The sequence below is a fragment of the Phaethon lepturus genome, unplaced genomic scaffold (genome assembly GCF_000687285.1).
Source record: "Phaethon lepturus isolate BGI_N335 unplaced genomic scaffold, ASM68728v1 scaffold45125, whole genome shotgun sequence".
Lineage (NCBI taxonomy): Eukaryota > Metazoa > Chordata > Aves > Phaethontiformes > Phaethontidae > Phaethon > Phaethon lepturus.
This window is the reverse complement of record NW_010539637.1, coordinates 3,800-28,968: the sequence shown is the minus strand read 5'-3', so window position 1 is coordinate 28,968 and position 25,169 is coordinate 3,800. Positions and strand designations below refer to the sequence as shown.

Sequence of the window (25,169 nt, the reverse complement as noted above, 5' to 3'; positions counted from 1 at the left end):
CTGCGGAGTAGTTTGAGTGCTGTCTACTTTGATTATAGAAAGGATCAAAAAGGAGCAGACAGAAAAAAAAATTTAAGTTAAACTGAAAATTATACTAAGTCTTATTTGTGTGTCTATATCTTAAAAATGAATCTTTAGAAGTACTGAATGATGACCTTCCTTGTCAAAATCGGAGTAGAGATCTTGGTAAGGCTGTTCCTTTCTGAATCACTAGAGGTGAGAGGGATTTGGTATACTTACACTTGACAGTTTCTTTCCTTTATTCTCAAGTGCTTTGTCAGACTATTGTAAACTTTGTTTTCCACGGTGGGATTTGAAATGACTGCAGTGATGTCATGCAAGAATTCCACTTTGGGTAAATAATTTAAAGCTCCGAGTCATTGTCTACAAAATAAAAGTATTTTCAATGTCAATGCGAGATAAATAATTAACAAACCAAAGCAAATCAGAAAAAAAGCCTGAAGATTACCTGGTCATTAAAAAATGAACTAGGGGAATAATGTGGCTTAACAACTTTTGTCTTTAATGTAACCCATTGATAAATGTATTGAAAAGAGTTTCAAATAACTTAGGAATTACATTATTCATTTAGTTTAAAATGCTGAAATGTGATTTAAATAGCTTCTATCCTGGTTGTGTAAACTGAACAAAATCTGTCTCGGGCAAATGACTTCAATGCAAGCTGTCATTTAACCTTCTCTTCCTCTCTTTAAAAGACTATTTATATTAACAAAAAAAAAAAAAAAAAAAAAAAGCCTTACTTTCTTTAGTTTGCAAAAGGAACCTGCCATATGAGAACTTGCAATAAACTGATGAACTGACATCTCCCTGAGTCTTAAGATAAACTGCTTGAATGCTTTCGTTGCATTAAAAGGGAGAAAAGAATAGGTGACTTTCAGATGACAGACACCCCGGAGACAGAGGTTCCCTGGAGAGCTACCTCAAGCCGATTAAGTAAAAGAATTACTGTAGGGAACATCATACAGGAAAGCATCCAAAGCCAGAGAGAGGTTTTTATTTGTTGGACAAAGGGAAGAATGGCTCTAATATTGCTGCCTTGATGCCATTCCAGCAGGAAGCTCCTTCTGGGGAAAGAGGAAGGTAACCCATTGACATCCCTGGAGGAATATCTAGTGTATTTGGATTCTCTAGGATTAATTTAATTAAAAAATTATTTTATTTCTGTGATTACAAATTGAATGGCATGGATTTACCAGAAGCTTTTCTTCTTAGATCATGGGAAGGATTATGTTACTGGGATGTGTTTGGGGATAACGTTGACTGGACATGCGCATTTCAGGTGGAAGGAAATCAGAGTCTTTCAGGTCATGTTGATATGGTGTATCAGGACAGTAAGAAACAAGGCAGAAGTCACCATGACTTGGTAAAAGTTTGAGACTCCAAGAGATGGTGATTTTTTAAATTTTTGTTTTAGTGTGTTGAGCAGACTTTTTCCTTAAGTACATAGTTATTTTTCCTAATTCTGTATTACATAATTTGTTTATAAACTTACTTACATCTCCTGAAACTTGTCATTTTTTTTCATTCTTCTTTCAGCCAAAAATGCTGCATGCAGCTATTCTGAAGGTGCTGGTTCTAGATGGTGAATCAGTCTATACCTTAACTTCTCATCCTATTTTGCTGCTTATAGCCAGGATAATCCTTGTGAATTCAAGACACAAACTTGCATCTCTCCAGGTAAGAAATATGTCACTAATGATTAAGACTGCCAGCTACTCATTAATTGGTTCTCTCATTCTTTTTTTCATACCTCATTGAATCAGTATAATTTCCATTTCTTTTTCTGTAGCTCTGAGGTTTTTGCCTCTAAGAAACCGTTCAGACGAAGTGATTACAAGTAAACACAAGTATCATTTTCTTAGAGATATTTTTTCACAGTCTTCCCAAAAGAGAAGAAAGATGTCTTCATTACTTGGAAAAATTAGAAAATTTAATAGGAAGCAACTTTTTAAAAAGACACATACTTTGTGACATTATTTGAGGGAGGGCGTGGGGGAATGCCCTATAATGCAGCATACATATACTATGTCCTTTTTAACAAACTTTGGGATACTGTTAACCATTACTGTATGAATCCTGAGCAATGAGTTCTAGATGCCAAGAAAGTCCTTTCTCTCTTTGTCGCTGTTCTCTACCTCTTTTGCAGGCATCCATGTGGAGGCTACCTTAATTCTCTGTTGTGCTTGTACATTAAAAACAGGACGATGTGATGAACCTCTTGAGAGGTTTTTTGTCTCTACCTCCTTTGTAGTTTAGCAGCAGGCTGGTTGGTAGCAGGATTCTCTGGAACTGCGGGACTTTTAACAGCAGCAACTTCGCTTTATTGCATTCCAGTTGAACAGAATTTGGCTGGAGATCAAAATGCCACATGGTCCCTCTTTATGCTTGGCTGACAACATCCATTCCCAGCTGGGTCTTTGTATGAGTGATGAATTAAGCTGTGTGGGAGATGTTGGCTGTACTGCATTTCTGGAAGCCAAGCTCTTCCATCGTTTTCCCTGTTATTCACAGATGAGTGCTGTTGAATTTTAGCAATTGGGTCAGTCGGGGAGGCAGAAAATGTACCTGGTATAGAGAATTCCCTTGCTGCCTCCCCTCAGATTGACGTAATGGGGGGCATTTTACTACTCAGTGGAGGTTCAATTACTTGTGGCTACGTCATGTTTGGATAGTAGTTCAAAGGCAGCGACTGGTAAAAACTACTTTCATCAACAGGTCAGTGTAGCAATTAAAGCTTCCCATTCATTCCCATTTCAGCTTGATTCAAAGGAAGTCTCTTAATATCTTTGCTTCTTTAAGATTAGTGCAAATAAATTTAACAAAGGGTACAATACTCTGAAATACATTATCTAAAACGTTAATAAAGCCCTGTTTTATTCAAAAACGCTACTGTATGTGGAAGATTAAATGCTTAAAAACCATCCAACAATGCTTAACTTGGCTCCTAAAAAACTGACATTGCTGATAACATAGTATACAAAGCTCACCTGGCTTACCTGAAACTTTTTATAAATATATTCTTTCTGATTCTAACATTTATGAGTGGCAAGCATCAGGCCTCAGGAAATTGTGTCATTAAGCTGGATACTCAGTTGCATGGGAAAATGAATACTTCGTTATATAAAGCTAAACTGAAGTAATTTGAAACTTATTTAAATTGCCCTTAGGTTTCTAAATAACTGATGAACTATTGGGATTTGACCTTTTTCACAAAGTCTGTTGTTTATGTGCTTTTACTCTGTTCAGCTTGATATCAAAAGTCATCTTTCATTGCTTTTTGAAATAGATGCTATTATTCTTTTTGATGGTTCCTTTCTAGGGACATTAGTCAACTATCTGTGATTTAGACGTTTTTGCTTGAATACGGTACAGCCTTTAGGTCAGTCTGATGTAAGCATACTTGTATAAAAAGTTCAGAGCATAGGTGCCTCTCAGAAGCACTCGGACATCTGTTTCATAGAAGATGATTGGTGTGCTAACAGTAGCGGAATAACTACTAATCACTAGAGCCTGTCTAGAGGTATGCCCTACATTCACATATGATAATCTCAACTATAATTTTGAGAATAGAATATTGTATTATAATTAGCTTTTCCATGCATTTCCACTTGGTGTAGCTAGAGAGGGATCACATATGCTGGGGAACTTACGTTTTGTGTACACAGCTTTCTAAAATCGGGTATTTCCTAAGCTGTGATTCAGCTCTGCTATAGAGCAGTTATTTAGTTCAGTAATGTATTTGCCTTTCTGAAATTCCCCATACAAACATTAATACTTTCAGTTGTGATTGTAAGGTGTTCTCATGAGCAGTTCTGGTCCTCTTCTGCATCTCTTGGTCATCTTTTTACCCCCATCTGAAGAAATAAAGATTAAACAGAACAGGAAAAAATGCATAGAAGGGCAACACTGGATGATCAGAAACACTGAATGGCTCCTATACAAAAAGTATCTAAATAGTTTAGGACTCTTCAGGCTGGAAAGACTACTGAAGAGTGAGATCATGGCTGTCTATTAAAATCATGAATGTGACATGAAAGGAGATAAGTAGGAAACAGCTTTTGTGGAACTCCAAAATAAGCACACACAAATATTTCTTCTATCTTCTGTTCGCAGAGTTTCTTACCAGGTTGTGGTCCTAAAGATTTGCAGGGTTCAAAGAGCAGCTAGAGATATTAACAGAGGAAAAGTCCATCAGAGTCTTAGAGCACTGTAAAGCTGCTTGAATATGTTCATCTTTATGCTAGTTTAGTGCTCACTTTCTATACAAAACAGCTATTTTGGTTGGTTTTATATTTTTTAGAAATTAGAATCAAATAGATTATAAAACCTGTATTTTAAAGCCACTTACCCTTTTTAAAAAATTATCTATACTTGTTATTAACTTGAAGTATCCATATTTTTTCTCACAGACATTGTCTTGGTGGACTCTAAGATGTGTGAATATTCACCAGCAGTTGTTAGAGGACAGATCACTTGAGCTGCTTACTCTTGCTCAGACCTGTATAAAACAAGGTATGTTTCTAATTACTCAGTTTATTGACCTACAGCATCAGTTGCAAGATATCATGGGGGACAGAAATTTGTAGGCACAACTCTTGCAACATGATGCTCTTCAGATGCTTATGTAACTACAGAGAGTAGAGAGGGAACAGAATTCACTTAAATTGACATGGACTTTTATGGCATATGCTATTTTCCAGACTCTAAGATGAAAATGAGAATATGTGATTGCAGACAAAGGCTTTTTTCCCCCCCGTGCTTAGCACTTTTAACTTACCACAAACTCTCTTGAAGCCATTCTGTACTGTTTTCATTCCTTATTTAACTGAGCTTATTTTGGTTTGAAAAGGGAACGTCATTGTTCTTCTGTATCTTCATGGGGGGAGATAAACTTTTTTCCCTATTTTCTCTATCCCTACCTAAGTATTGAGATTTGTTACCCCTCTGCATTATATGTAGAGAAAATACATAACTTAGTTCCAATGTTGTCTAATATACATGCTGATGTATACAAAAGCATAATGTAGAAAGTTAAAATGTCGAATGTAATTATATTGCTTGGGATTTTTTTTTTTTAAGAGGAACAAACTCTTGTATAGACCATTAATATAATTTGCTACAGCAAAGCTGGAAAAAGGAGGCAAGCTGTTAGGTACATTTGCCCCTTACCAGTTAGCTAAAGATTCTTCATTTAACTTCACAAACCTGAAATTTCCAACCAATTGCATGCAAGAAATTTTGTATTGCATTTAGAGATGAGTTGTCATGTATGTTTTATTTTGACAAAGGCAGCAATCTTAAATGCCAAAGTTTCAACTCTCCCCTCTCCTACCACACCTTAATGGAGTTTTTTGGATCTGAACCATATGTAGGTTCAGGCCATTAAAATTATATGTGAAATATGAAGTGGGTTTTGGCCTTTGAAGAACGTCCAAATAGATGTTAGATGTAACATCTAGATGTAACAAAGATGTTAGTACAGTAATGAAATTGAGTAGAGGATTTTACTGGGTCATCTGCAGTGAAGAAGCAACTGACTTAATGCTCTTACTGGATACTAGACTGGAGTGGAAGGGCTTTGTTGCAATTGACGTAAACTATAATTTTTGTGTTTCTTCAATACTTTATTAGAGAAATTTGAACTAACTTCTAGAGTTATCTTGCACAGCTATGGGAATCAAGATTAAATTCTACTTATTCTTTTAAATTTTTTATTTCTTGGAAAGTTGGAAGTGTTGCTGATTTGATGGACATATTAGAAAGTAATTGACAGGTATAGTTCAAGCACATTGTGATAAATTTGTTGGTATATTAATTTATAGGCCAGGGACTGGGGTTAGGGGTTGGACTTTAACAGGTACAAAGAATGAAATCTAAGTTGCATTTTTAATTTGCAAATTAAATTATAGAAAATTGAGTTTTACTTCAAAAATGGGTGTTGTCAGTGTGGTGGGGTTAGTCTTACAAGTTTAGCCTGTTTAAATACTTGTACTGAAAATAAAAATACCTTAAAATGTGGATTCCAAGGTATGTTGTAAAAGCTAATCTCCCACCTACTTCTCATAGCCATTTTAAGAACAGAGAGGCATAGAGGTAATAACTCTTCCAGAGAGAGTTATTTTCCTTAGTTTGATGGTTAGGGGTAAGTTTTTTGAGACAAATTTGTTGTTGCTCAGTTTTAATGTAGTAAGGCTTGAATATTTGTGTGTTAGGTTGTACAGCTCTTCCAGAATGTGTATGTTCTAAATGTTTACCTAAAAATATTGTGGTGGGTTGACCCTGGCTGGATGATAAGTGCCCACCAAGCCGCTCTGTCACTCCCCTTCACAGCTGGACAGGGGAGAGAAAGTATAATGTGAAGCTTGTGAGTCAAGATAAGGACAGTGAGAGATCAGTCAGTAATTAGAGTCATGGGCAAAACAGACTTGGGAAAAAATGAATTTATTGAAATCAAATCAGAGTAGGATAATGAGAAATAAAACCCAATATTAAAAAACACCTTCTTCCCACCCCTCCCTTCTTCCTGGGCTCAACTTCACTCCCGATTGTCTCTACCTCCTCTCCCTGAGCAGCACAGGGGGACAGGGAATGGGGATTGTGGTCAGTTCATCACATGTTGTCTCTGCCGCTCCTTCCTCCTCAGGGGGAGGACTCCTCACACTCTTCCCGTGCTCCAGTGTGGGCTCCCTCCCACGGGAGACAATCCTCCATGAACTTCTCCAACGTGAGTCCCTCCCACAGGCTGCAATTCTTCACAAACTGCTCCAGCCTGGGTCCCCCAACAGGGCGCTGTCCTTCAGGAACAGGCTGCTCCAGCCTGGGTCCCCCATGGGGTCACAAGTCCTGCCAGCAAACCTGCTCCAGCCTGGGCTCCTCTCTCCACAGGGTCACAGATCCTGCCAGGAGCCGGCTCCAGCGTGGGCTGCCCATGGGGTCACGGTCTCCTTCGGGCATCCCCCTGCTCCAGTGTGGGGTCCTCCACAGGCTGCAGGTGGAGATCTGCTCCAGCATGGAGCTCTGCTCCAGCATGGAGCTCCATGGGCTGCAAAGGGACAGCCGGCCTCACCATGGTCTTCACCAGGGGCTGCAGGGGAATCTCTGCTCCAGCACCAGGAGCACCTCCTGCCCTTCCTCCTCCGCTGACCTGGGTGTCTGCAGACTTGTTTCTCTCATGTATTCTCACTGCTCTCTCCAGCTCCAGTTGCCGTTGCCTTTTTTTTTACCACCTTAAATGTTATCCCAGAGGTGCTACCACCATTGATGATGGGCTTGGCCTTGGCCAGCAGCGGGTCCGTTTTGGAGCCAGCTGGCATTGGCTCTATGTAATACAAACCCAACACAAATATCTGTAAATTTTATATTATGAAATAAGTGGTGCTGGTATGCCTCATTCAGATAAGGAGGGTTAATGACATATGCTTGCAATATTTTTTTTTTTTAAAAGCTTATAAACTGTAAATAGTCTTCTGTTCATTTTTAGGTAATTTTTTTGGTATTTTGAGTATATGTGTTCTGTAGACACACCGTGTCAAAGATACTTAGATGCCAGTGGTTTTGCAGTTCTATTCAAGTACTGCAATTCTTGTTTGACAGAATAGTTTTAGTATTTTAACTCTGGAGAATGCAGAGCACATGAAAACATTTTTGGGTTCTGTTACAGAGATAAAATCCGTAATAGAGAAATTTGTAGCATATTTATGTAACTTATTTTTTTTCTTCTTGGAAATACTTAAAAACTTGGAACAAAGCTGAAAGAGAAGTAATCATAAAATTAGTTTATATTCATTGACTAGATGATACTGGGTAGAGATAAGTAGTTTGTGCAGCTCTCATCTGTGTAGAAGATGCTGCTGCATATGCGCAGACACTAAACAAGTACTAAGATGTCTATTTTCAGTGACCTGTTTTGAGACTCCTTGATATGGTTTTCAGAGAAGATGGTGTAAAGTACACTTGAATCTGTCGTGAGTTTTTCCAGGCAGGTTTTGCTGCCTCTAACAGTTTATTTACTTTCTAATTAAAGCCATCTGGTATTTCAAACAAGTACCTTCATATTCCATAAAATAAATACTTAATAAACATTTCAAATAGTCTTTGATTAGGGCTCGAAAAACCCACTTGCTTATTCTGTATCAACTTGACTAGAAAACTGTCTTAATTACTAGAGAAAAAGACCTTCAAATTCAGGAGGAATTCTCTTTTCTATTTAAAATGTGTTATGCTCAAGTATAAGGTCAAGGTCATCACCTGAACAGAAGACAGCTGCAGTGATTCCCTGCTGTTCTGAAGCAGCTGTTGTACAAAACCAACAGGGCTCAGCACAGTTTCCCATCCGTTTGGCCTTGTGCCAAACATGATGAGATGTCTTAAGTTTGGGACATTGCTGCTTCTGTGCAGCTACGTCAGTAGTAATGATGTGAGGCTTTCCCCAAAGGTCCTTGAAGTCTCGAATGCCTAAACTTATCAAGTTCTGTGATTAGCACTGTAAGTAAATGATAAATAGTAAATTAGATAGGGAGTGGTAAGACTGTTTCTTAGTGTGTTGCTTCAGTTCATTATAGCAGTATATATGGTTTTAGCACAAGTAATTTTATATTCAGATCATTGAAACTTGTTACCTATGGAAAAAATCAAGAAGTAACATATGGTTATAGACTATAAGTTGTTTTTTTTCTTTGTAATTGAATCAAAATCATTCGGTTGGAAAGCTGCATTTTTGTGCTGTTTCTACATGCATACCTGCACATTCAGTATCTTGTAAGCTTTGTTGCACTGACAGTGGCCCTTCAGGATTTAGTGGCTCAAACTACACTAAAGAGTCAGTGTAAATCTGTTTGCATTTGTGTAAAACCCTCAGTGAATTTTTCAGTGCTTTTAATAACACCTCATAGAAAAAAAAAATTATTTTTTCCTCATGTCCTTTGGGAAACCACCAGAATGGCATTGTATATGTATTTTGTTAGAAGGGCAGATGTTTTACGGTCCTATGGGCATTATTCTCTTTTTTTAAAGAGACAACGTGTTTAATGATAAATATGGACAAAAACATTAAAACCTCAGGTCATTTCTTGATGAAGAGTATACATTACTCAGATGTGAGGTTAACATTCATCTGACTTTCTGAGTTTTGAAGTAATATGTTTGAAATAGGCTTTGTGTTAAAAGCGGTGATTAAATGCCACAGACTTTGGTTTTAAATAGTTGTAGTCTCTTTAGAGGTGTTTTTTTTTTTTTTTTAAGGATTAAGTTGTAACCTGCTGCATTCTCTATCCGACATTAACTGAAAACCATTGGAGTAATATTTTTAAATTACCCATTTGCTTTCATTAAACAAAATCACTAAATTCAGACTTTGAAAAAAGTTAAGTTACAGACAGGCTTTATCCATGCAAATTCTTACTTACTGAATTAAAAAAGAATGTTATAATACTTGTTTCTTTTCTAGCTGTGTAAAAATATATAGAAAGCTGCTAAGCCTGAACATTAATTGAAAGATTTTGAGGATTAACAAGTGCTCAAAAAAAAAAAAAAAAGCCTAGGAGGTTTAAACAAAATCTGTTCAGGCTGGGATTGACTGCCAATGTCTAAATTCAAAAGTCATAGGAAAATGTTTAAAAAATCCTTTATAGTATTAGTTTTTTGTGTAGTAACACTTTTTACTTATCTTTAAAGCATGCTTGAAAAACTAAGCATCCATTAAGTAACACAGCATCTATGTTAATCTTGGGTACCAGTCTTTTTAGGTACTGTGATGCCGTGAGCTTTGAAACAATGCTATTATGTAAATATCTGTGGGCAAAATAAATAAAGCACAAAGCAAAAAACACTTCCATTTAAGAATAATTCACATGAATAGTTTTCAACTTAATAGTTTGTATTTTACTATGCAAGAATATTCTTTTGTCATTTTGTATTTTGATAGGTAGAATTTAAATATATAAGGAATACAAATGCTTCTATGCTGGATTAAAAAATATCAAGTCTTCTTTCCTAAAGATTTCAGATTTACTTATGAAGTTGTTTTCTCCTGTTCAGATGGAGAACATGACCGTTATCAGTCAGCAAATCAGTAATTATAAAAACAAACAAAAAACCCACACGCAAACAAATAAAAACAAAAGACACATGCAAAGAAACAAATAAACAAATAAAAACCCTGAAGAGTCCTAAGTTCCCATTCAGTGCTCGATCTGCTGGTGAAACTTTCTCATTTGAAGCCTGCTACTTAAGGAAGATATTACCTCAGTCCTGTAGTCTGAGTTCCTATGTTCTTTAGCAGGACCAAGACAGGGTTGTTTATGTCCTGCAAGAGTGATATATCCCAATTCAACTTTGCCTAAAATATAAGAGATGATCAAACTTTTGTTTTTTCTAGTAGTAATACTTAGATATAAAACTTGAAAAATAATGCTTTATGCGCAGTGCATGTCTTCTATACACTGACTGTGGATTTTTAAATGTGTGGAGGTGTAAAGAACAACAGGTCTGCTTTAAGCATAACAAACTTTTTCTCCTGGTGTTTTACATGTTTTGTTTGGGTTTTTAAAATATCATTCTCCTGGACTGCATCCTCATAGCCTTTTTTTTTTATTTGCAGTGACAGAAGCAGAAACTTTGTTCACGGGTGGTGAAAGCTGGCACTTAGCAATTCAGTTCCATCTTGAGTGCGCCTATACATTTTTGTATTACTATGAGTATAAAAAAGCTAAAGAGTGTTTCAATGCAGCTAAAGACATAACAAAACTGCAGATTACTCTGACAGGTAAGTTCCTAATCATCCCTTATATTGGTGTCTGAGCAGCTGTAGTATTACAAACCTTCCTTCCTGTGTTTCATGTCAAATTCTAGGTCTAGTTGTCTCTGTTGTGGGACTCATAAAACTAGTTGGTGTCATGATGAATAACTTCAGAGACATTTATAAAGAAGTCTGCATGATGGTTTGCAGTCTTTCAACTTCTATGCCACTAGCCTAGATCTAGTCCATGTAAATAGCATTTAAAAGTCGCTTCCAGGACTGTTGTTATCACAGGAAATAAGTAGAAAAGTCAAATTCTGATGAACAGAAATATCACGGATTCAATCGCTATGAAGACTTTGTCCTTTCTGAACCTATTCTTTGGAGTCAGGCAGATGAGATTGCTGCACTTGTAACTTAATTTAAAATTACATTTATATATATGGGACTGTTTTGTCTAGCTGGTCCTGCTAGGTAATCAAAATGACATAAAATGCACATATTTCTGTGTGAGCACTTTTGATTGTGCCTGAGCAGAAATGCAAAAAACCTTTATACAGTTTTTTTCTATAGCCTTATTAGTGGATTCTATAGGCTTATTAGTGGAAAGGACTAAGGATAAGGAACTGAAACTTGCAGTCTCCTTACTTATTACACCACTGTATATCACAAGGCTAGCTGTTCCTTTATATTTAGATAGGAGCTGCAGCTGCCTCTGCTTATATCCTGAGTCAGTTTAATATTTTCATTAAAAAATAACGAACCAAAATGAAAACTCAAACAACTGTTGTGGAACTCTATGCTAATTTTTTTAAAGGTTTTTAAAGGTTTACTTTTGAAAAATCTCGTAATGAAAATCTTGTGCATAATGTTTTTGCATAGCTATAAATTGATTATATTCAATGGTATCTGCTTAAAACATAAGAATAATTTCCATATATTTGTTCAGAGGCATTCCATGCATTTCAGCTGATCCTTACCCTTTTTTCCTATGTGCAACAACATGTACTGTGATGTGTTCCATGTGTGTCATGTACTGCAAACTTGCTATTATAAGGTAGTTTTGTTTAAAATTAACCTATATTTTTCTTGTTTTTATTAAAAACATCAGTGCCTGTGATGATACTCAAGCTATAAAAATTTTATTAACTAAGAAGTAGTAAAATCAAAGTGGCAGGTATATAGTCGGTATATATCAGTATATTCACTGATATTCCTCAACTTACAGCTACATGTTGGATTTTTTTTTTTCCCCATTTAAAGGACATCTTTAGCTTTTGGATTAATAATTTCCTGAAATGTAGCCTAGGAAAAGAACTCTTGTTTGGATGAGGGGAAAAAAAGTTTGGATGCAGTAGAATTATTTGTATTTTTGATTACTTTACCAAGAGGTTATGCTAGTCCCACAGAGAGATTGTGGTGATATGGTCTCTTGGAAAAAATGTTGTGAAACTCCTAGAAGTTCTGTGGTTTATCTCCATAAATCTATTAGATTAAGTATGAAGGATGTCTAACCTGAAGGCAAATGAACTGAACTGAACATGTGGGAATTGTTGGCATTCTAGATAAATTCATTTGACATGCATGTTTTGGCTAAATGAAAGGAATGTTACATCATCAAAAAAGACTTTGCTTTAATGTAAAAATTCAACCTCTAGCAAAGACATTTTAAAGACTTTTGGAAGGAATTTCCTTTTTAGGAAAAGATTTTCAGATGTTTTTATTCTTTAATGGTTCTACTCCTTAGTAGTTGAACATTTTATTACATCATGGAAATATATGCTGTTCTTAGAGAGAATTTAGAACCAATATTTTCCAAAATTATTTTTAAAATGTGTGAATAAATCATACTTGTTTTGACTTGTGTACTTTCTCAAGTCCCATTAATCCAGGTCTGTGCTATATTCATAATTTATTAAAAAGCATCCTTATTTCCCTCACAATGAGTCACAACCATCAATAACCCCACAAAACATTTCCCAATAAGAGCAGATTGTGGTCCTTCTTGCATATAAATTTACTAAAATGAAGGGTGGTAATCCAAAATAAATTTAAGATCAGATCTGGAGGATTAATAATGCCGAACTCTGAGGTCTGCATATTGTCTGCTTGTTGTTTTCATGCCTAGTAGTGCCTCCCTGGGAACTTTTAATATGGAACAGAAAGTAAAGTCTCTGTGTAGATTCTCTTTTGTGAGGGTATGTGGTGGTATAAAGCAAGCAAATTTTTCCCCCAGCTTAAACAGATGTGATATATATTTTCCAAATACAAATGATTGTTTTGTCCCTGTAATAGTCAAGAATTCTTTGCTTAAAAAAATGGGGTGGAGGGCTGTGTGCATCTCAGAGCATAAACAAATCACAGTTTCTGGGTGGTAGCAAGTAACTTTATTGGTAATCAGCATAACTGTGCAAGTGTTTTGTTCAGCTCTTTAAGCAGTAAGACATAATAGGAAGTGAATTAGAGCATAATGATTATTAAGGATTATTAAAATTGAGAATTGAGTGTACCATGTAAAATTAGTATGAATCATTACCCAGCACTTCTGTCTGTGTGTGTTTCTATTCTCTGCAGTGTGCCTTGCAATTTTAAGGTGACATTTTTAGAACCTTTTTCATTTCTTCATGAATCCGTAACACAGGGCTTTCCCATTAAAAGGAGTGATTGGCAGAAAAGGAGAAATCAGTTTAACTTCTGGCTTCCCTACTGCTCTGTTTCCATCTCTAGGAAGAAAAGGGGATGACCGCTATTTCTGTGCTAGTACCAGGTGATTATCACTGACAATGGCCTCATCCTCAGGCCTTTGTCACATGAGCAGTCAATCATCTTTACCTCAAAGTTTTTACGTCCTGCAAAATTTTCAAAACTATAATGAGACTAAGAACTTTACTTGATCTGAATTCGTTCTGAAAAAGTAACAGTGGATCAACATTCAGTCCTCCGTTTCTGTTATTTGACTTTCACAGTTCAAGTTATCTGAGCATTGTAACATAAGTAATAATAAGCAAGCAAACCTCCAAATTTTATAGAGTAATTTTTAGCTCTGTTTTGGCTCTGGTTAGGATTCTATTATTTTAAATTCCTGTCCTGGAATTGTTCTGTGAGTTCTTTGATTTCAACTTGCAAACAGGTTGCTAACAGAAGAACAACAGACATATTTTACTTTTCAGTTTGCTATAAATGTCAATTGTCACCCTAAAAACTAGTAAAAGTTGTCTAAGGGCTCAATAAAGAACTGAAGAAACAACACTGAGAGCAATTTCACATTGTGCATTCCGAATATTGATTAATTCAGTAGAGAGCCTTCATTGGTTTGCTGTTTCACTCTCTCCCATGCTACTTTTACAGTATCTTATGTGCTGTACTATGGTAACATCATGTCTGTGATCCTTCTTCATAGACCTAAGTCTTCAAATGAAGATTTGAAATATTTAAAATGATGGCCTGTAAGATGATACGGGATTTTCATTTGCCTAAATGTCTCCATGTTGTCATTAACTTTTAGCAGGCAAATCAATTGTTCATGGTTTATTGCTAGGGAATAAGTAAGGAAGTGATGAAACGATGATTTTGAGTTTTCAAGAGACAATATGGTGGTTTCTGGGGAATTTACCTAAAAGTGGCTCTGCAAGACCTACCTACTGTGTTTGTATTTTTGTAATATGTATTTCTTTGTATGTCACAGCTAGCAGTGAGAACGTATGTAGTTCACTGCAAAGAGATCAAGCAGAGTTAAACCACTGCTAAATTTTATTGGTTAATTCTCAGTGTGTTTCTCATTTTGTGGGTTTTTTGGGGTTTTTTGGTTTGGTTGGGGTTTTTTTTTTTTTTTACATTTTTTGTGAGCAACTTTCTGGTGTATGATGCGATTACTGGGTTTTAGTGTTCATTGATACTTATATTAATTTTCTGTAGGTGCTTTGGGGAAGAGAACACGGTTTCAGGAAAAATATGTTGCACAGCTTATTTTGGATGTGCAAAGAACAAATGAATTCCTTCTTCCTCATAGTGAACTAAGTCCAGCTCCAACACCTCTAGAAAACTTAACAATGGTATGTATTTGAGAAGAATTCCTTTAACTTCTTAAAATTAAAATGTTCTGAAGCTTCTCTTTGGTGTCTGCAAGGAAAAAGTGTGTGGTGCCTAGGATAAACTTACTTATGATTTCTGAAAGTTTTTTGAAAAGGTGTGGGGCAGTCATTTGCTTAATATTAAAGAACATGGGGTAAAATAACATGTGACTGCAAGACAGATGTAACTACTCAACTAAAAGCATGTTTGCAAATATGATCTTCTACAGTTTATGTATTAATTTCTTGTGACTAAGAATGATGGAGTTAGGAAAACAGACGAGAGACAGATTTTCAAAATAACCTGCAAGGCATCATAAAAACACACATATTCCTAAGGACTCAGAGACATGCTTAGTAAAAGTGTGAAGATAGGAAATTGGTCTAGGTATTCCTACTGGCATGAATTATGTGACTTGGCCCTACTGATCTTAAACGTGTGCATGATGACTTCAATTATAAATTGCTCAATAACAACTAAATTGTTTCGGGATGGCATTTTTTCCTTATGAGAAGTTCTGGTCAAGATTTTAACTTATTTGAACTTGCTAAAGAAGCCAGAGATAAATGGAGGCATTATGGTCCAAGATTTATTCTTCAGGTTGGAGAGCCTTTCTTAAAAAAAGGTTATGCCTTGATAGACTTCTAGGTCAAGCAGGAATCTTAAGCAAAAGAATTTGACAATACTGCTCTATTTCTAAAATGAATGCACAAATATCTTAGGAGACTATCCTAGCTTTTTTGCTTGTCCATTAGTATGTCCTTAAGTGTTGTATTCAATTTGATGAAAAGAGATTGACTGCATATATGTCACAATTTGTGCTTAAGATAGAACTATGTATAGCAACCCATTTAAGGATAGTGAGAGTTCAGGGGAGGCCACTTGGTGAATGCCGAACTTAGTTGCAGACTTTAAGATCAACTTACCTAGAACTAAATGATATGATGTGTTGTTCTCAGAGGGTCCCTAACTGGGATATTGTCTGACTTTTTCCCAGTTATTCACAATTTTCTGAAGAATTTGCCTTTGTAGTCTATATATGATAAGGACTTTAATTTGGAATAAAATAATGACAGTTTCAATAAAAATGGCAACGCTTTTTTAGGCTGTAGGTATAAGCTGGAATGAAATATATTATCCTTGCTAACAAAATACTGTGTTTGTATGTCCTTTTAGTGAACAGACCTAAAGCCACTGCGATAAGATTAGCAGGGAGTTTGAGAAAGATATTTCTGGGATATTTGGAACTTTTAAAAATTATTCATGCTAGTGTTATTCACATTTTCCTACAAAAATTTTACTGAATGTATCTTGAAAATAATGCTAGAGAAAGTAAGCATATCTACTCTTTCTGAAAAGTAAAAATGTGATGCTGGAAAGGACTTGAGAAGTTTGGCTATAGGGAGTGAGTTGAGTTTTGTGCAAGTCTGAGCGACAGTGTCATACAATTCTGTCATAAGTTATTTGTGCTGCCTATTAAGGAAAGTTAGGCTTTCTGTTCCCACAGTCTACTTCTGGACACACAAAAAAAAAAAAACACCCCACCAAAAAAACCCACAACAACAACAAAAAAAAGCCAAACAGAACCTTTATTTCTGCATTTCACGTGTGTCAGAAATTCTAGAAAATAGTATTAGTAAAACCATGTGCTGCTTTGAGGAAAAACCTGAGGTATTTCAAGTTCAGACATTTTATTAATATCATGTGTGAGTGTCCTGTAACAGGTATTAGACCAGTCTTGACTAGGTGGACTCCCCGAATCATGTGTGTGTTGAATTACCACTTAAAGGTTTTGGGCATTTACCCCTTTTTCTAGCATGTCTTGATTGATAATGTAGTATCAAAATACAGCTTCATGTAATTTGTCAGTGTTTAACAGTGAGTCCTAGTGTGTCTTTTACCAGATCTGGTCTCAAATTTGTCAACCTAGAGTGTATCTTTAAGTTCTTTTAGCTAAAATTGGAGTTAATGTTATTCTCTGTCTGCCAAAAACTACCAACAACATCATTGCATCCCTGTCTAAGTTTAGGCCAGATGCTTGATGTACCTTGTATACTTTTAAAAGGATGTTCATGGAAAATGCATAGAAGCTAGGTCTTGAAAGGTGCTGAGAATCTCTACAGAATTAACATATGCATATGGAAAGCTAAAAGGACTGTGACCATGCTGTAAAATTATTATAGGGAAATTTTCTTCCCCTCTCCAGTGTTCTTATTTCACATCTGCCCTTTGTAGATAAAGGAAAATAGTCTATTTGTCTAAAGATAGGAATTGACCTGCATGAGTGGAAAAATTCCTAAAAGAATTATAAACCCTGCCAATATGTATAAAGGCCAAGTTGAGACTGGTCATACCTCATGTTCATCTCCTGTTTTGGAGTGCTTTTCTTCTATGGTCTTAAAGTTCTTCCCCTGTTATTGGTCAGTAAGATGACTGAACAAGTTATTTGGATGGCTGGACGGCCGAGCCCAGAGAGTTGTGGTGAATGGAGTTAAATCCAGCTGTCGGATGGTCACAAGCGGTGTTCCCCAGGGCTTGGTTTTGGGACCGGTCTTGTTCAGTATCTTTATTGATGATCTGGATGAGGGGATTGAGTGCTCCCTCAGTAAGTTTGCAAATGACACCAAGCTGGATGGGAGTGTTGATCTGCTGGAGGGTAGGAGGGCTCTGCAGAGGGATCTGGACAGGCTGGATCGATGGGCAGAGGTCAACTGTATGAGGTTTAACAAGGCCAAGAGCAGGGTCCTGCACTTCGGCCACAACAACCCCATGCAACGCTACAGGCTTGGGGAGGAGTGGCTGGAGAGCTGCCCGCCAGAAAAAGACCTGGGGGTGCTGGTTGACAGCCGGCTGAACATGAGCCGCCAGTGTGCCCAGGTGAGCGTCCTGGTTTGTATCAGAAATAGTGTGGCCAGCAGGAGTGGGGAAGTGATCGTGCCCCTGGACTTGGCACTGGTGAAGCCATGCCCTGAATCCTGTGTTCAGTTTTGGGCCCCTCACTACAAGAAGGATGTTGAGGTGCTGGAGCGTGTCCAGAGAAGGGCAACGAAGCTGGTGAGGGGTCTGGAGCACAAGTCTTATGAGGAGCAGCTGAGGGAACTGGGGTTGTTTAGTCTGGAGAAGAGGAGGCTGAGGGGAGACCTTATTGCTCTCTACAACTACCTGAAAGGGGGTTGTGGCGATGAGGGTGTTGGTCTCTCCTCCCAAGTAACTCACGATAGAATGAGAGGAAATGGCCTCAGGTTGTGCCAGGGGAGGTTTAGATTGGGTATTAGGAAAAATTTCTTCACTGAGCGAGTGGTCAAGTATTGGAACAGGCTGCCCAGGGAGCTGGTGGAGTCACCATCTCTGGAAGTGTTCAAAAAACATGTAGACGTGGCACTTTGGGATATGGTTTAGTGGGCATGGTGGTCTTGGGTTGATGGTTGGACTTGATCTTAAAGGTCTTTTCCAACCTTAATGATTCTGTGATTTTGCAATTAAGTGGTCAGTAATTTAATTCCATTAAAAATACAACCAATATAGCAATGTGACTGATTCTTGGACTAGTAGCTGGGTTGATTTCTGGGCAAGTGCTTCCTGCTTCCTTCTGGTGCTGAGCAGTTATGTTATCTCAGATGGCACTAGAAGGAAAACTATTTGCATTTCAAAATAAATATTTGAGATTGTAAATTCAAAGCTTTTCTCACAGGCCAGCTTTCTTCACAATAACTAAATGATGTGAAAGCACACACGTTCAGTTGAACTGATGATGTTCCTGTGAAAGGAAAACCTCAGGCTTGAGGTGATGCATAAGGACTCTTCATATGAAATGGTACATTAGAATAGTTTTTAAAAATTCAGAGCTGTTTTTGTGTTTTGGGGGACTGAGGAATTTCTTTTTAAATCTCTGAATAGAAGTCACGCTTTAAAGCTAGCATACAGTTGCAGTACAGTTCAGTATGATCAATATTCATAGTGAAGTTAAAGCAATTAGTAGTGTTTATACAGGCTAGATTTTAAAGCTTATGTAGACCAGAAGCTGGAAATTTTTAACTAATTGCCTTATAAATTAAATTGTAACTTATGTTACATCTAATGAAGTGGTTCATTATATTAGCACAGTGCTCTCTTCTAAAATCAGTTCAATCTGGAAGTGGTAATTAATCCATATATATGCTAGTGTAGTAAGAGAAGAAAATTGTGTTGTTAAATATGCCTTTAAGAGTAGGAATATCTCTATTATCCCCTTAAAATTAACTTATTTTCTTCACATTCTCTGTCAAATCACAGTTTAGTTTCATTAATATAGTGAAAAAATACTGGTGATGTATGTAGATAACCCACTTGAAAGCATTCCTTTTCACTTTCTGTTTTTCTGTGGACTCTCATTTTGACCTTGACAGTGGAAGATATTAATTGGAAACAACTACTAGGAGGACATTGAAGGGAAATGAATAGGAAGTTTTGAAAAACTTTTAATATAAATCTCACTTTCTCTCTTTAATAGATTATAAAAACTGCTACTGATAGCTAAAAACCAGTAGCACAATAATTGGTTTAAAGACTGCTTTTTTTTTTGTTTGGGTGTTTTGTTTTTTTTTCAGGGGAAGGAGAAATAGTACTACAGCTACCCCCTTCTTGCTTGCAGCTGAAGGAATCTTTTGTTGTTTCCAAACAAACACAAATTTTGTTAACATAGTAATTTACACTTTTCAGCCACAGAGTATATTACTTTCTTCTTTAAGTTAAATGACAGACAGTGAACTTCAGGTAGCATACTCATTTGTAAAAGTTAAACTGAATGCTCCTTAAACGATTTGCTCTAGAGGATATTTGATGGAAAGTCACAACTACTTGTACAGGAGCAAACCTTTTCAGAATATCCCTTCTTGCAGAGCAAGAGCAATATCCCTTCTTACCAGAGCAAAGTGTCTGGAGGTGCTAGCTCAGTGGTTTGGGTTTTTTTATCAGTGTTTCTTTAATTTGCAAAACTCCTTTAAATAAAAAAAAACAACCCAAAACAAAAACACACACAAAAAAAAGAAAGGGTGGAGCAGTTGCCTGTGTAAGGAATTTAACTGTACTGGCAGAAGGCATGATTTACTTACTTGCATTTTGCTGATACTTTAAAAGAAATCCATACATTCCCAGAGGTCCATGGTCACTAGCCTGAAAACCTGCATGTTAGAATAGCATTTAACATTATAGAGACAAGCTGAAACAGATTATATATAATAGAGGAGGAAATTGTTGATAATACTATGAGCAACAATTTGAAAAGCAAAATCCTCTTCGGGCCTTATTTCAGTAGAAATTCAATATTCAGGTAACCTTAAAGATGCTCTGAATGCTGTTTCTTCTGCTTGACAACCAGTATACTTGTAGCAAAAGTGGTTTGGATGATCTTTCCTTCTACTAACTTAGTCTGCTAGTTAGTTATCTTATCATAATCATGGTGAATTACTTTCCATTTTGTAATTTTCTGATGTTTGTATTATCCTTTTTCAAACAAAACTGTATTTTTTCATATTTTGAAGGCAACAGTTTCTCTGCAACTATTCTGATCTATTTTTAAAATATTTTTTCTCCCTCAACAGAATTATGATCTAAATGATGATACAGTACTTAATGAGATAAAATTAGCAGATGCTGATCAGTACCAGGTGCCTGATTTGTGTGCAGAAGAGCTTGCTGTAATACTTGGAATATGGTACGTTAGTATACAGTTACTTAAAATACTGCATGAGTCATTGTGATAATGAAATAACAAAGTGGTGGGTTGATGGGACTTTTTTCCTTCCTTATCATATAGTCTGGCTAAAATGCTAAAAGATTCACATTATAAGTGGGTAGCATTTTCAGTTATCTCAGAGTGAACGTTATGTCCAGTTCGGAATTTCAGCGTTTCGTTAATTGCTGTATTGTCATCCTGGAAGAGCTGCTTGTTCTTTGTGTCTCAGTTTGATTGCAGTTGGCCTTAGCTACCATATGGTGATGACACTTTTTGGTAAATTTTGAAAACATATTTCAGAGTCTGCCATGGTCAGCTTCCTGTGAGTATTGACCATGTCTTTCAAGCAAAACACTCCCCTGCTATCCAGTGCAATGGGAATACTTGTATAAATTCAGAGTGTCTGTTGCTTGTTACAGGCTATAGTACAAAGTCCCTGTGGTTTTGCCCCTAGTTTTTTTTTTCTTCTCCTGGCTTTCAGAAATTCTATGCTACACAGGTTTTGGAAATGGCACAGAAGAGCAAAAAGCAGGTTGAGATTTGAGGATAATAAGCTGGCTGCTAATTAATATCCTTGTTTTCTAATAAAGAAGTACTTTTTCTGTGATGTCATCAGCTAAATGACCATTACCTCACGCAATTTTGTGTGTGATTTGTTTCAGAAGTATTAGTCTGTCGAAGTAAAAATTGTGACTTTGATACAGTATTCATCATTCACACCTCTCAAAGCACTTTTCTGATCTGTGAGTTGCAAAATGATGGAATCTGCAGTACTGCTGAAATATCTTGCCCAAGCCAGAAGGAGGCCAGTAGCCTAACAATGAGTGAATCCTAGTTCTCAAGTCTCAGACTGGTGTTTTCTCTGCAGAGGCACATAGATGTTATCCAGCAATAACAGGCCAGCAAAAAGCTAGTGAGACAATTCAATGGCATAAGCTATTTGGCAGTAGTTGCTTTGTGGTGTGGGGCTTTTCTTGTTTTGTAACACACGTTACAATGTTTCTCTGCCCTCTCTCCCCACTCACCAAAATTTTCAACTATTTTTTCCCCTTCTTGTCCCATGAAGTGCAGTGGAAGTCATTAGTGGAGAGAAAATTGTTTTCTTTCATATGCCCGTTTCTCAGACTGGAGCATTTTGAAGGGCCAGATGCTTGCTTGGCTATATAGTTGAAGTCAAATGTGAAAGTTGCCTGTCTGTGGTTTCAGCTGTGCCCTTTAACCATTCAGCCCATCCATTGTGATCAGGAATTTGAGTGGAGTCTGTACCATGGCTTCATTTTTTTCTTTATTCTCCAAGTCTTAAACTTGTTTTCTTTTCAAGGCCACATCTAGATCCAGTTTGAGGACAAAGGAGTGGAGTGAACAGTGGGTGGGCATATATTTTTGGCCCACTCACTTTTAGTCTTTCGCACTGACTCACGTCAAGGCACAGCCTTCCCCTTCCTGAGAAGCATTTTCATGCATACTTCATTTTTTAACACAACATTGTCTTATATTTAGATTATATCATCCCTCCTGCCTCCACCCTTCCGAAGGAAATGTTAATTTGCCTATTGGTCTTTCTCTTAGAAGTCTCTCTTTCTAAAAGTAGAATTTGAATTTTACATTGACTGGCTGCACAGTAGGCTTCTTGACCATAGTATGTCACTTTGAAAGCTCCACTGTCATGCTCTGAATAGTGGCTAGAAACCATCTTTACTGCCAGCTGCGTGTGTACATTATAATCCAAGTGGTATGCGAGTTTGGCAGGGCTCAAGGCAAGAAGCTCATTTAAGAAACTAAAAACAACCGCCAAAAAAGAATTTCACTGTCGCTTCCCCATAGGAATGGTAAATGCCATTCAATGGGTGGGATAATGTTAAGTGACTGAAATAGTTTCAGTCATAGTCAGAGACAAGGTTTCATGCCCAGCCATGTTGCAGAAATGTTAGTAGAATGCCAGCTTTGAGAACTGTTCTTCTGAGGGCATTTATGATACAATCCTTATGACTAATGGAGTTTAGCCTTGGATTGCTGGCCGTACCCTTGGTGTCTATACCAGGTATTGGCATATCAATTTACAAGGAAGCATATACATACTAAAGCATTTAATGTTGGCTTTTAAGCAAAACATACTTCTCAAACCTTAGACATAGCAAATTCCTTGCTTGTCTTTCATGCTTGAGGACTTCAGTTCTGTAAACACCTCATTTCATAATTAGTAAGTGGGCTTTAGAATTCCTTTAAGTTTCCAAAGCAGTTCTAACTAGGCTTTTTTTTATGTCTTGCACCACTTTAATAGTATCTGTTGTTGACTGCCATTGTCAGTAGTGGATGTTTTTTCTAACACAAACTTTTAGAGGCTGACCTGGTTTGTTGAAAAAGCAGCCTGCAGGTAAAGACAAAGACTAAATGTGAGCAAATTTTTTCCTATACATTTCACTTTACTTGTTAATATTTGTTAGTATAGCAAATGTCACAGAAATGCCCCTTAATTCAGCTGAGATTTTTGTAGCTAAGTAATGTTAACTCAAAATCGGAAACATGCTGAAATGTTTGTGAATAGCAGAACAAACTGAAAATTGTTGCAACTTTCAGAAAACACTTAATTACAATTACATAGAATGCTGTGGAATTACCTGAGTACACATGATGTTTCCTGCTGTGAAGTAAGTTTCATTTCAAGTAGGTTACAAGGATCAAATGGCTAAACAAAGTACTAGTACAGTATCAGTACAACTATTTTCATCTCCTCCTCCCCAATAACATTTTAAGAGGATTTAAAATATTTTTGAAGTGTTAAAATATCTCATACCAGCTGTCTTTAAAAAAACCCAAGCAATATCTCATGCAGTATGCTTAAGCCAGCTTGTAAATAACATGATGTTATTGTAAATAACGTCATATCCAGATTTTGTAGTATCTGTACAGGAAGAAAGTGTCTAGTGGTGTCTTCAGATCATCTCACTGCAGGAATAATGCAGTCTAAAGGAAACAGTAACTCCTAGGAGTGCAGAAGCATCAACTGGCTGGGACTTTTTTGATATTTTATATGAAAATAACTAGTCATGATGGTGTAAAATTTATTTTATAGTCAAGCCTTAAGACTTGGCCAAAACTTTGTATAGAGCCTTGAACCAAACTTTCAGAGGCTGATGGAAAAAGATATTAAAGTTCTGATTTCAAAAGAAAATAAAAATATAAAAAAAAGAATGGGCCAATGTATTATTTAAATAATGTGTTAATATAGGATAGATGCCAAAATGCTGTGAAACTGAGAAGGGGGTATGTTTCAATTGTCACATACAAATAGCCCAAATTAGATTGTGATTAGAATAGACAACAGCAACTGTGTGTCAGCAGCTTGGGAAGAAAATCCCTTCTCATGACTTGGTTCACCATTTTTTAACAGGGAAAGCTTTTAGAAATTAGCTATAAAATTCTAAGCAAGCAAAGAGAAATGTCCAGTTGCTGGTTATTTCTTAATCTTTTGCTGTCTCTCAAGGATCAAATCAGGTCGAAACAGTGTGTTATATTGGAGATACCTCAGCCAAAGACTATGTACCAGCTGTCAGCTGGTAAGGAAAGCATCAGGAAGCCTAACTTTTATTATACAGTAATCCATTGGATAATAATAATATATTACAGAGTTTATACAGTGAGCTGTAGAAGCATACTTGAAACAGCTGCATAAGCACTAAATAGCATTAGGACTAAAGGATTTTTAACAGAATTACCAAGTATGAGCTTTGGAATCAGTTGAGTAGTTAAAAAAAAAAAAAATCTCAATATACATATTGGCAATGGAAACATTATGGGGAAACTTGGGTAGGTGAAACAGGAAAACGTTTAGCTACTAGACATTTGAGAGTCTAATCTTAACTGGCTGGCTGTTTCTCTAGTCAGTGGAGAAATCAGCACCAGCAAAGTGCGATTTATTTCACTTCAGGCACTTATTTTACAGTGGATTGAATTACTCCCTACATTTATCTGTATTTCTGCATTGACTCTGAAGAAAGCATAGACAGTTAGCTAAATTTAAAGGCCTACATTTTACATGGTTAGGTAAGATGGATCATGTGCTTATTGAGATTATATGTGTGTATATATATACACAGGTATATATGATTGCAGCCTTCTTTGCGTTTATAGCAAGGTGATGCTATATAGCTTGTATCAGAAGTACAAGGCAATGGCAGGTATAAAAACACATGAAAACAGTTGTTTGAGAGAACATTCTCTGTTCCAGGCCACTGAGGTGGAAAAGGTTATGTTAAACTGACTGTGGAAGGCCAGAGCTTACACACGTTGTCCTATGAGAGTAAAAGCTATGAAATACAATCTTGGACAGCATTAAAGGTGATGAACATGTTCTGTTAAATACTTGGCACTCTGGCCCATCTTCACAAACATAGCATGTAAGTGTAAATTTGGTTTTTAAACAAACCAATTACAGGTGCCAGAGAGTATAGTGAACTTACCATGGTCAACTTACGGCTTTTTAAAATCATTGCTACAAAACACATTGCTGTGCTCCAGCACATAGAGCTGTGTGAAGAGATTCCACTGGGGAAATGAACTTCCTGTCTTGCTATTCAGAATACTCACATAAAAAACATTAGTTACTTGAAATACCTTTGTGAAACTTTG

General features: G+C 36.7%; 1 protein-coding gene across 1 annotated transcript in view; it reads left to right on the top strand.

Annotated features, from left to right (window-relative positions):
• Window positions 1-20,519, top strand: part of LOC104620833 (tetratricopeptide repeat protein 27-like) — a gene marked incomplete at both ends in the record, with an annotated part of 32,355 nt that extends 11,836 nt beyond the window's left edge. Inside the window, 5 exons of the mRNA XM_010287158.1 lie at window positions 1,558-1,698; window positions 4,431-4,533; window positions 10,619-10,783; window positions 14,672-14,808; window positions 20,407-20,519. Of these exons, the coding sequence (XP_010285460.1) occupies window positions 1,558-1,698; window positions 4,431-4,533; window positions 10,619-10,783; window positions 14,672-14,808; window positions 20,407-20,519 (659 nt within the window). The remainder of the gene's footprint in view (window positions 1-1,557; window positions 1,699-4,430; window positions 4,534-10,618; window positions 10,784-14,671; window positions 14,809-20,406) is intronic.
• Window positions 20,520-25,169: the final 4,650 nt, after the last annotated feature.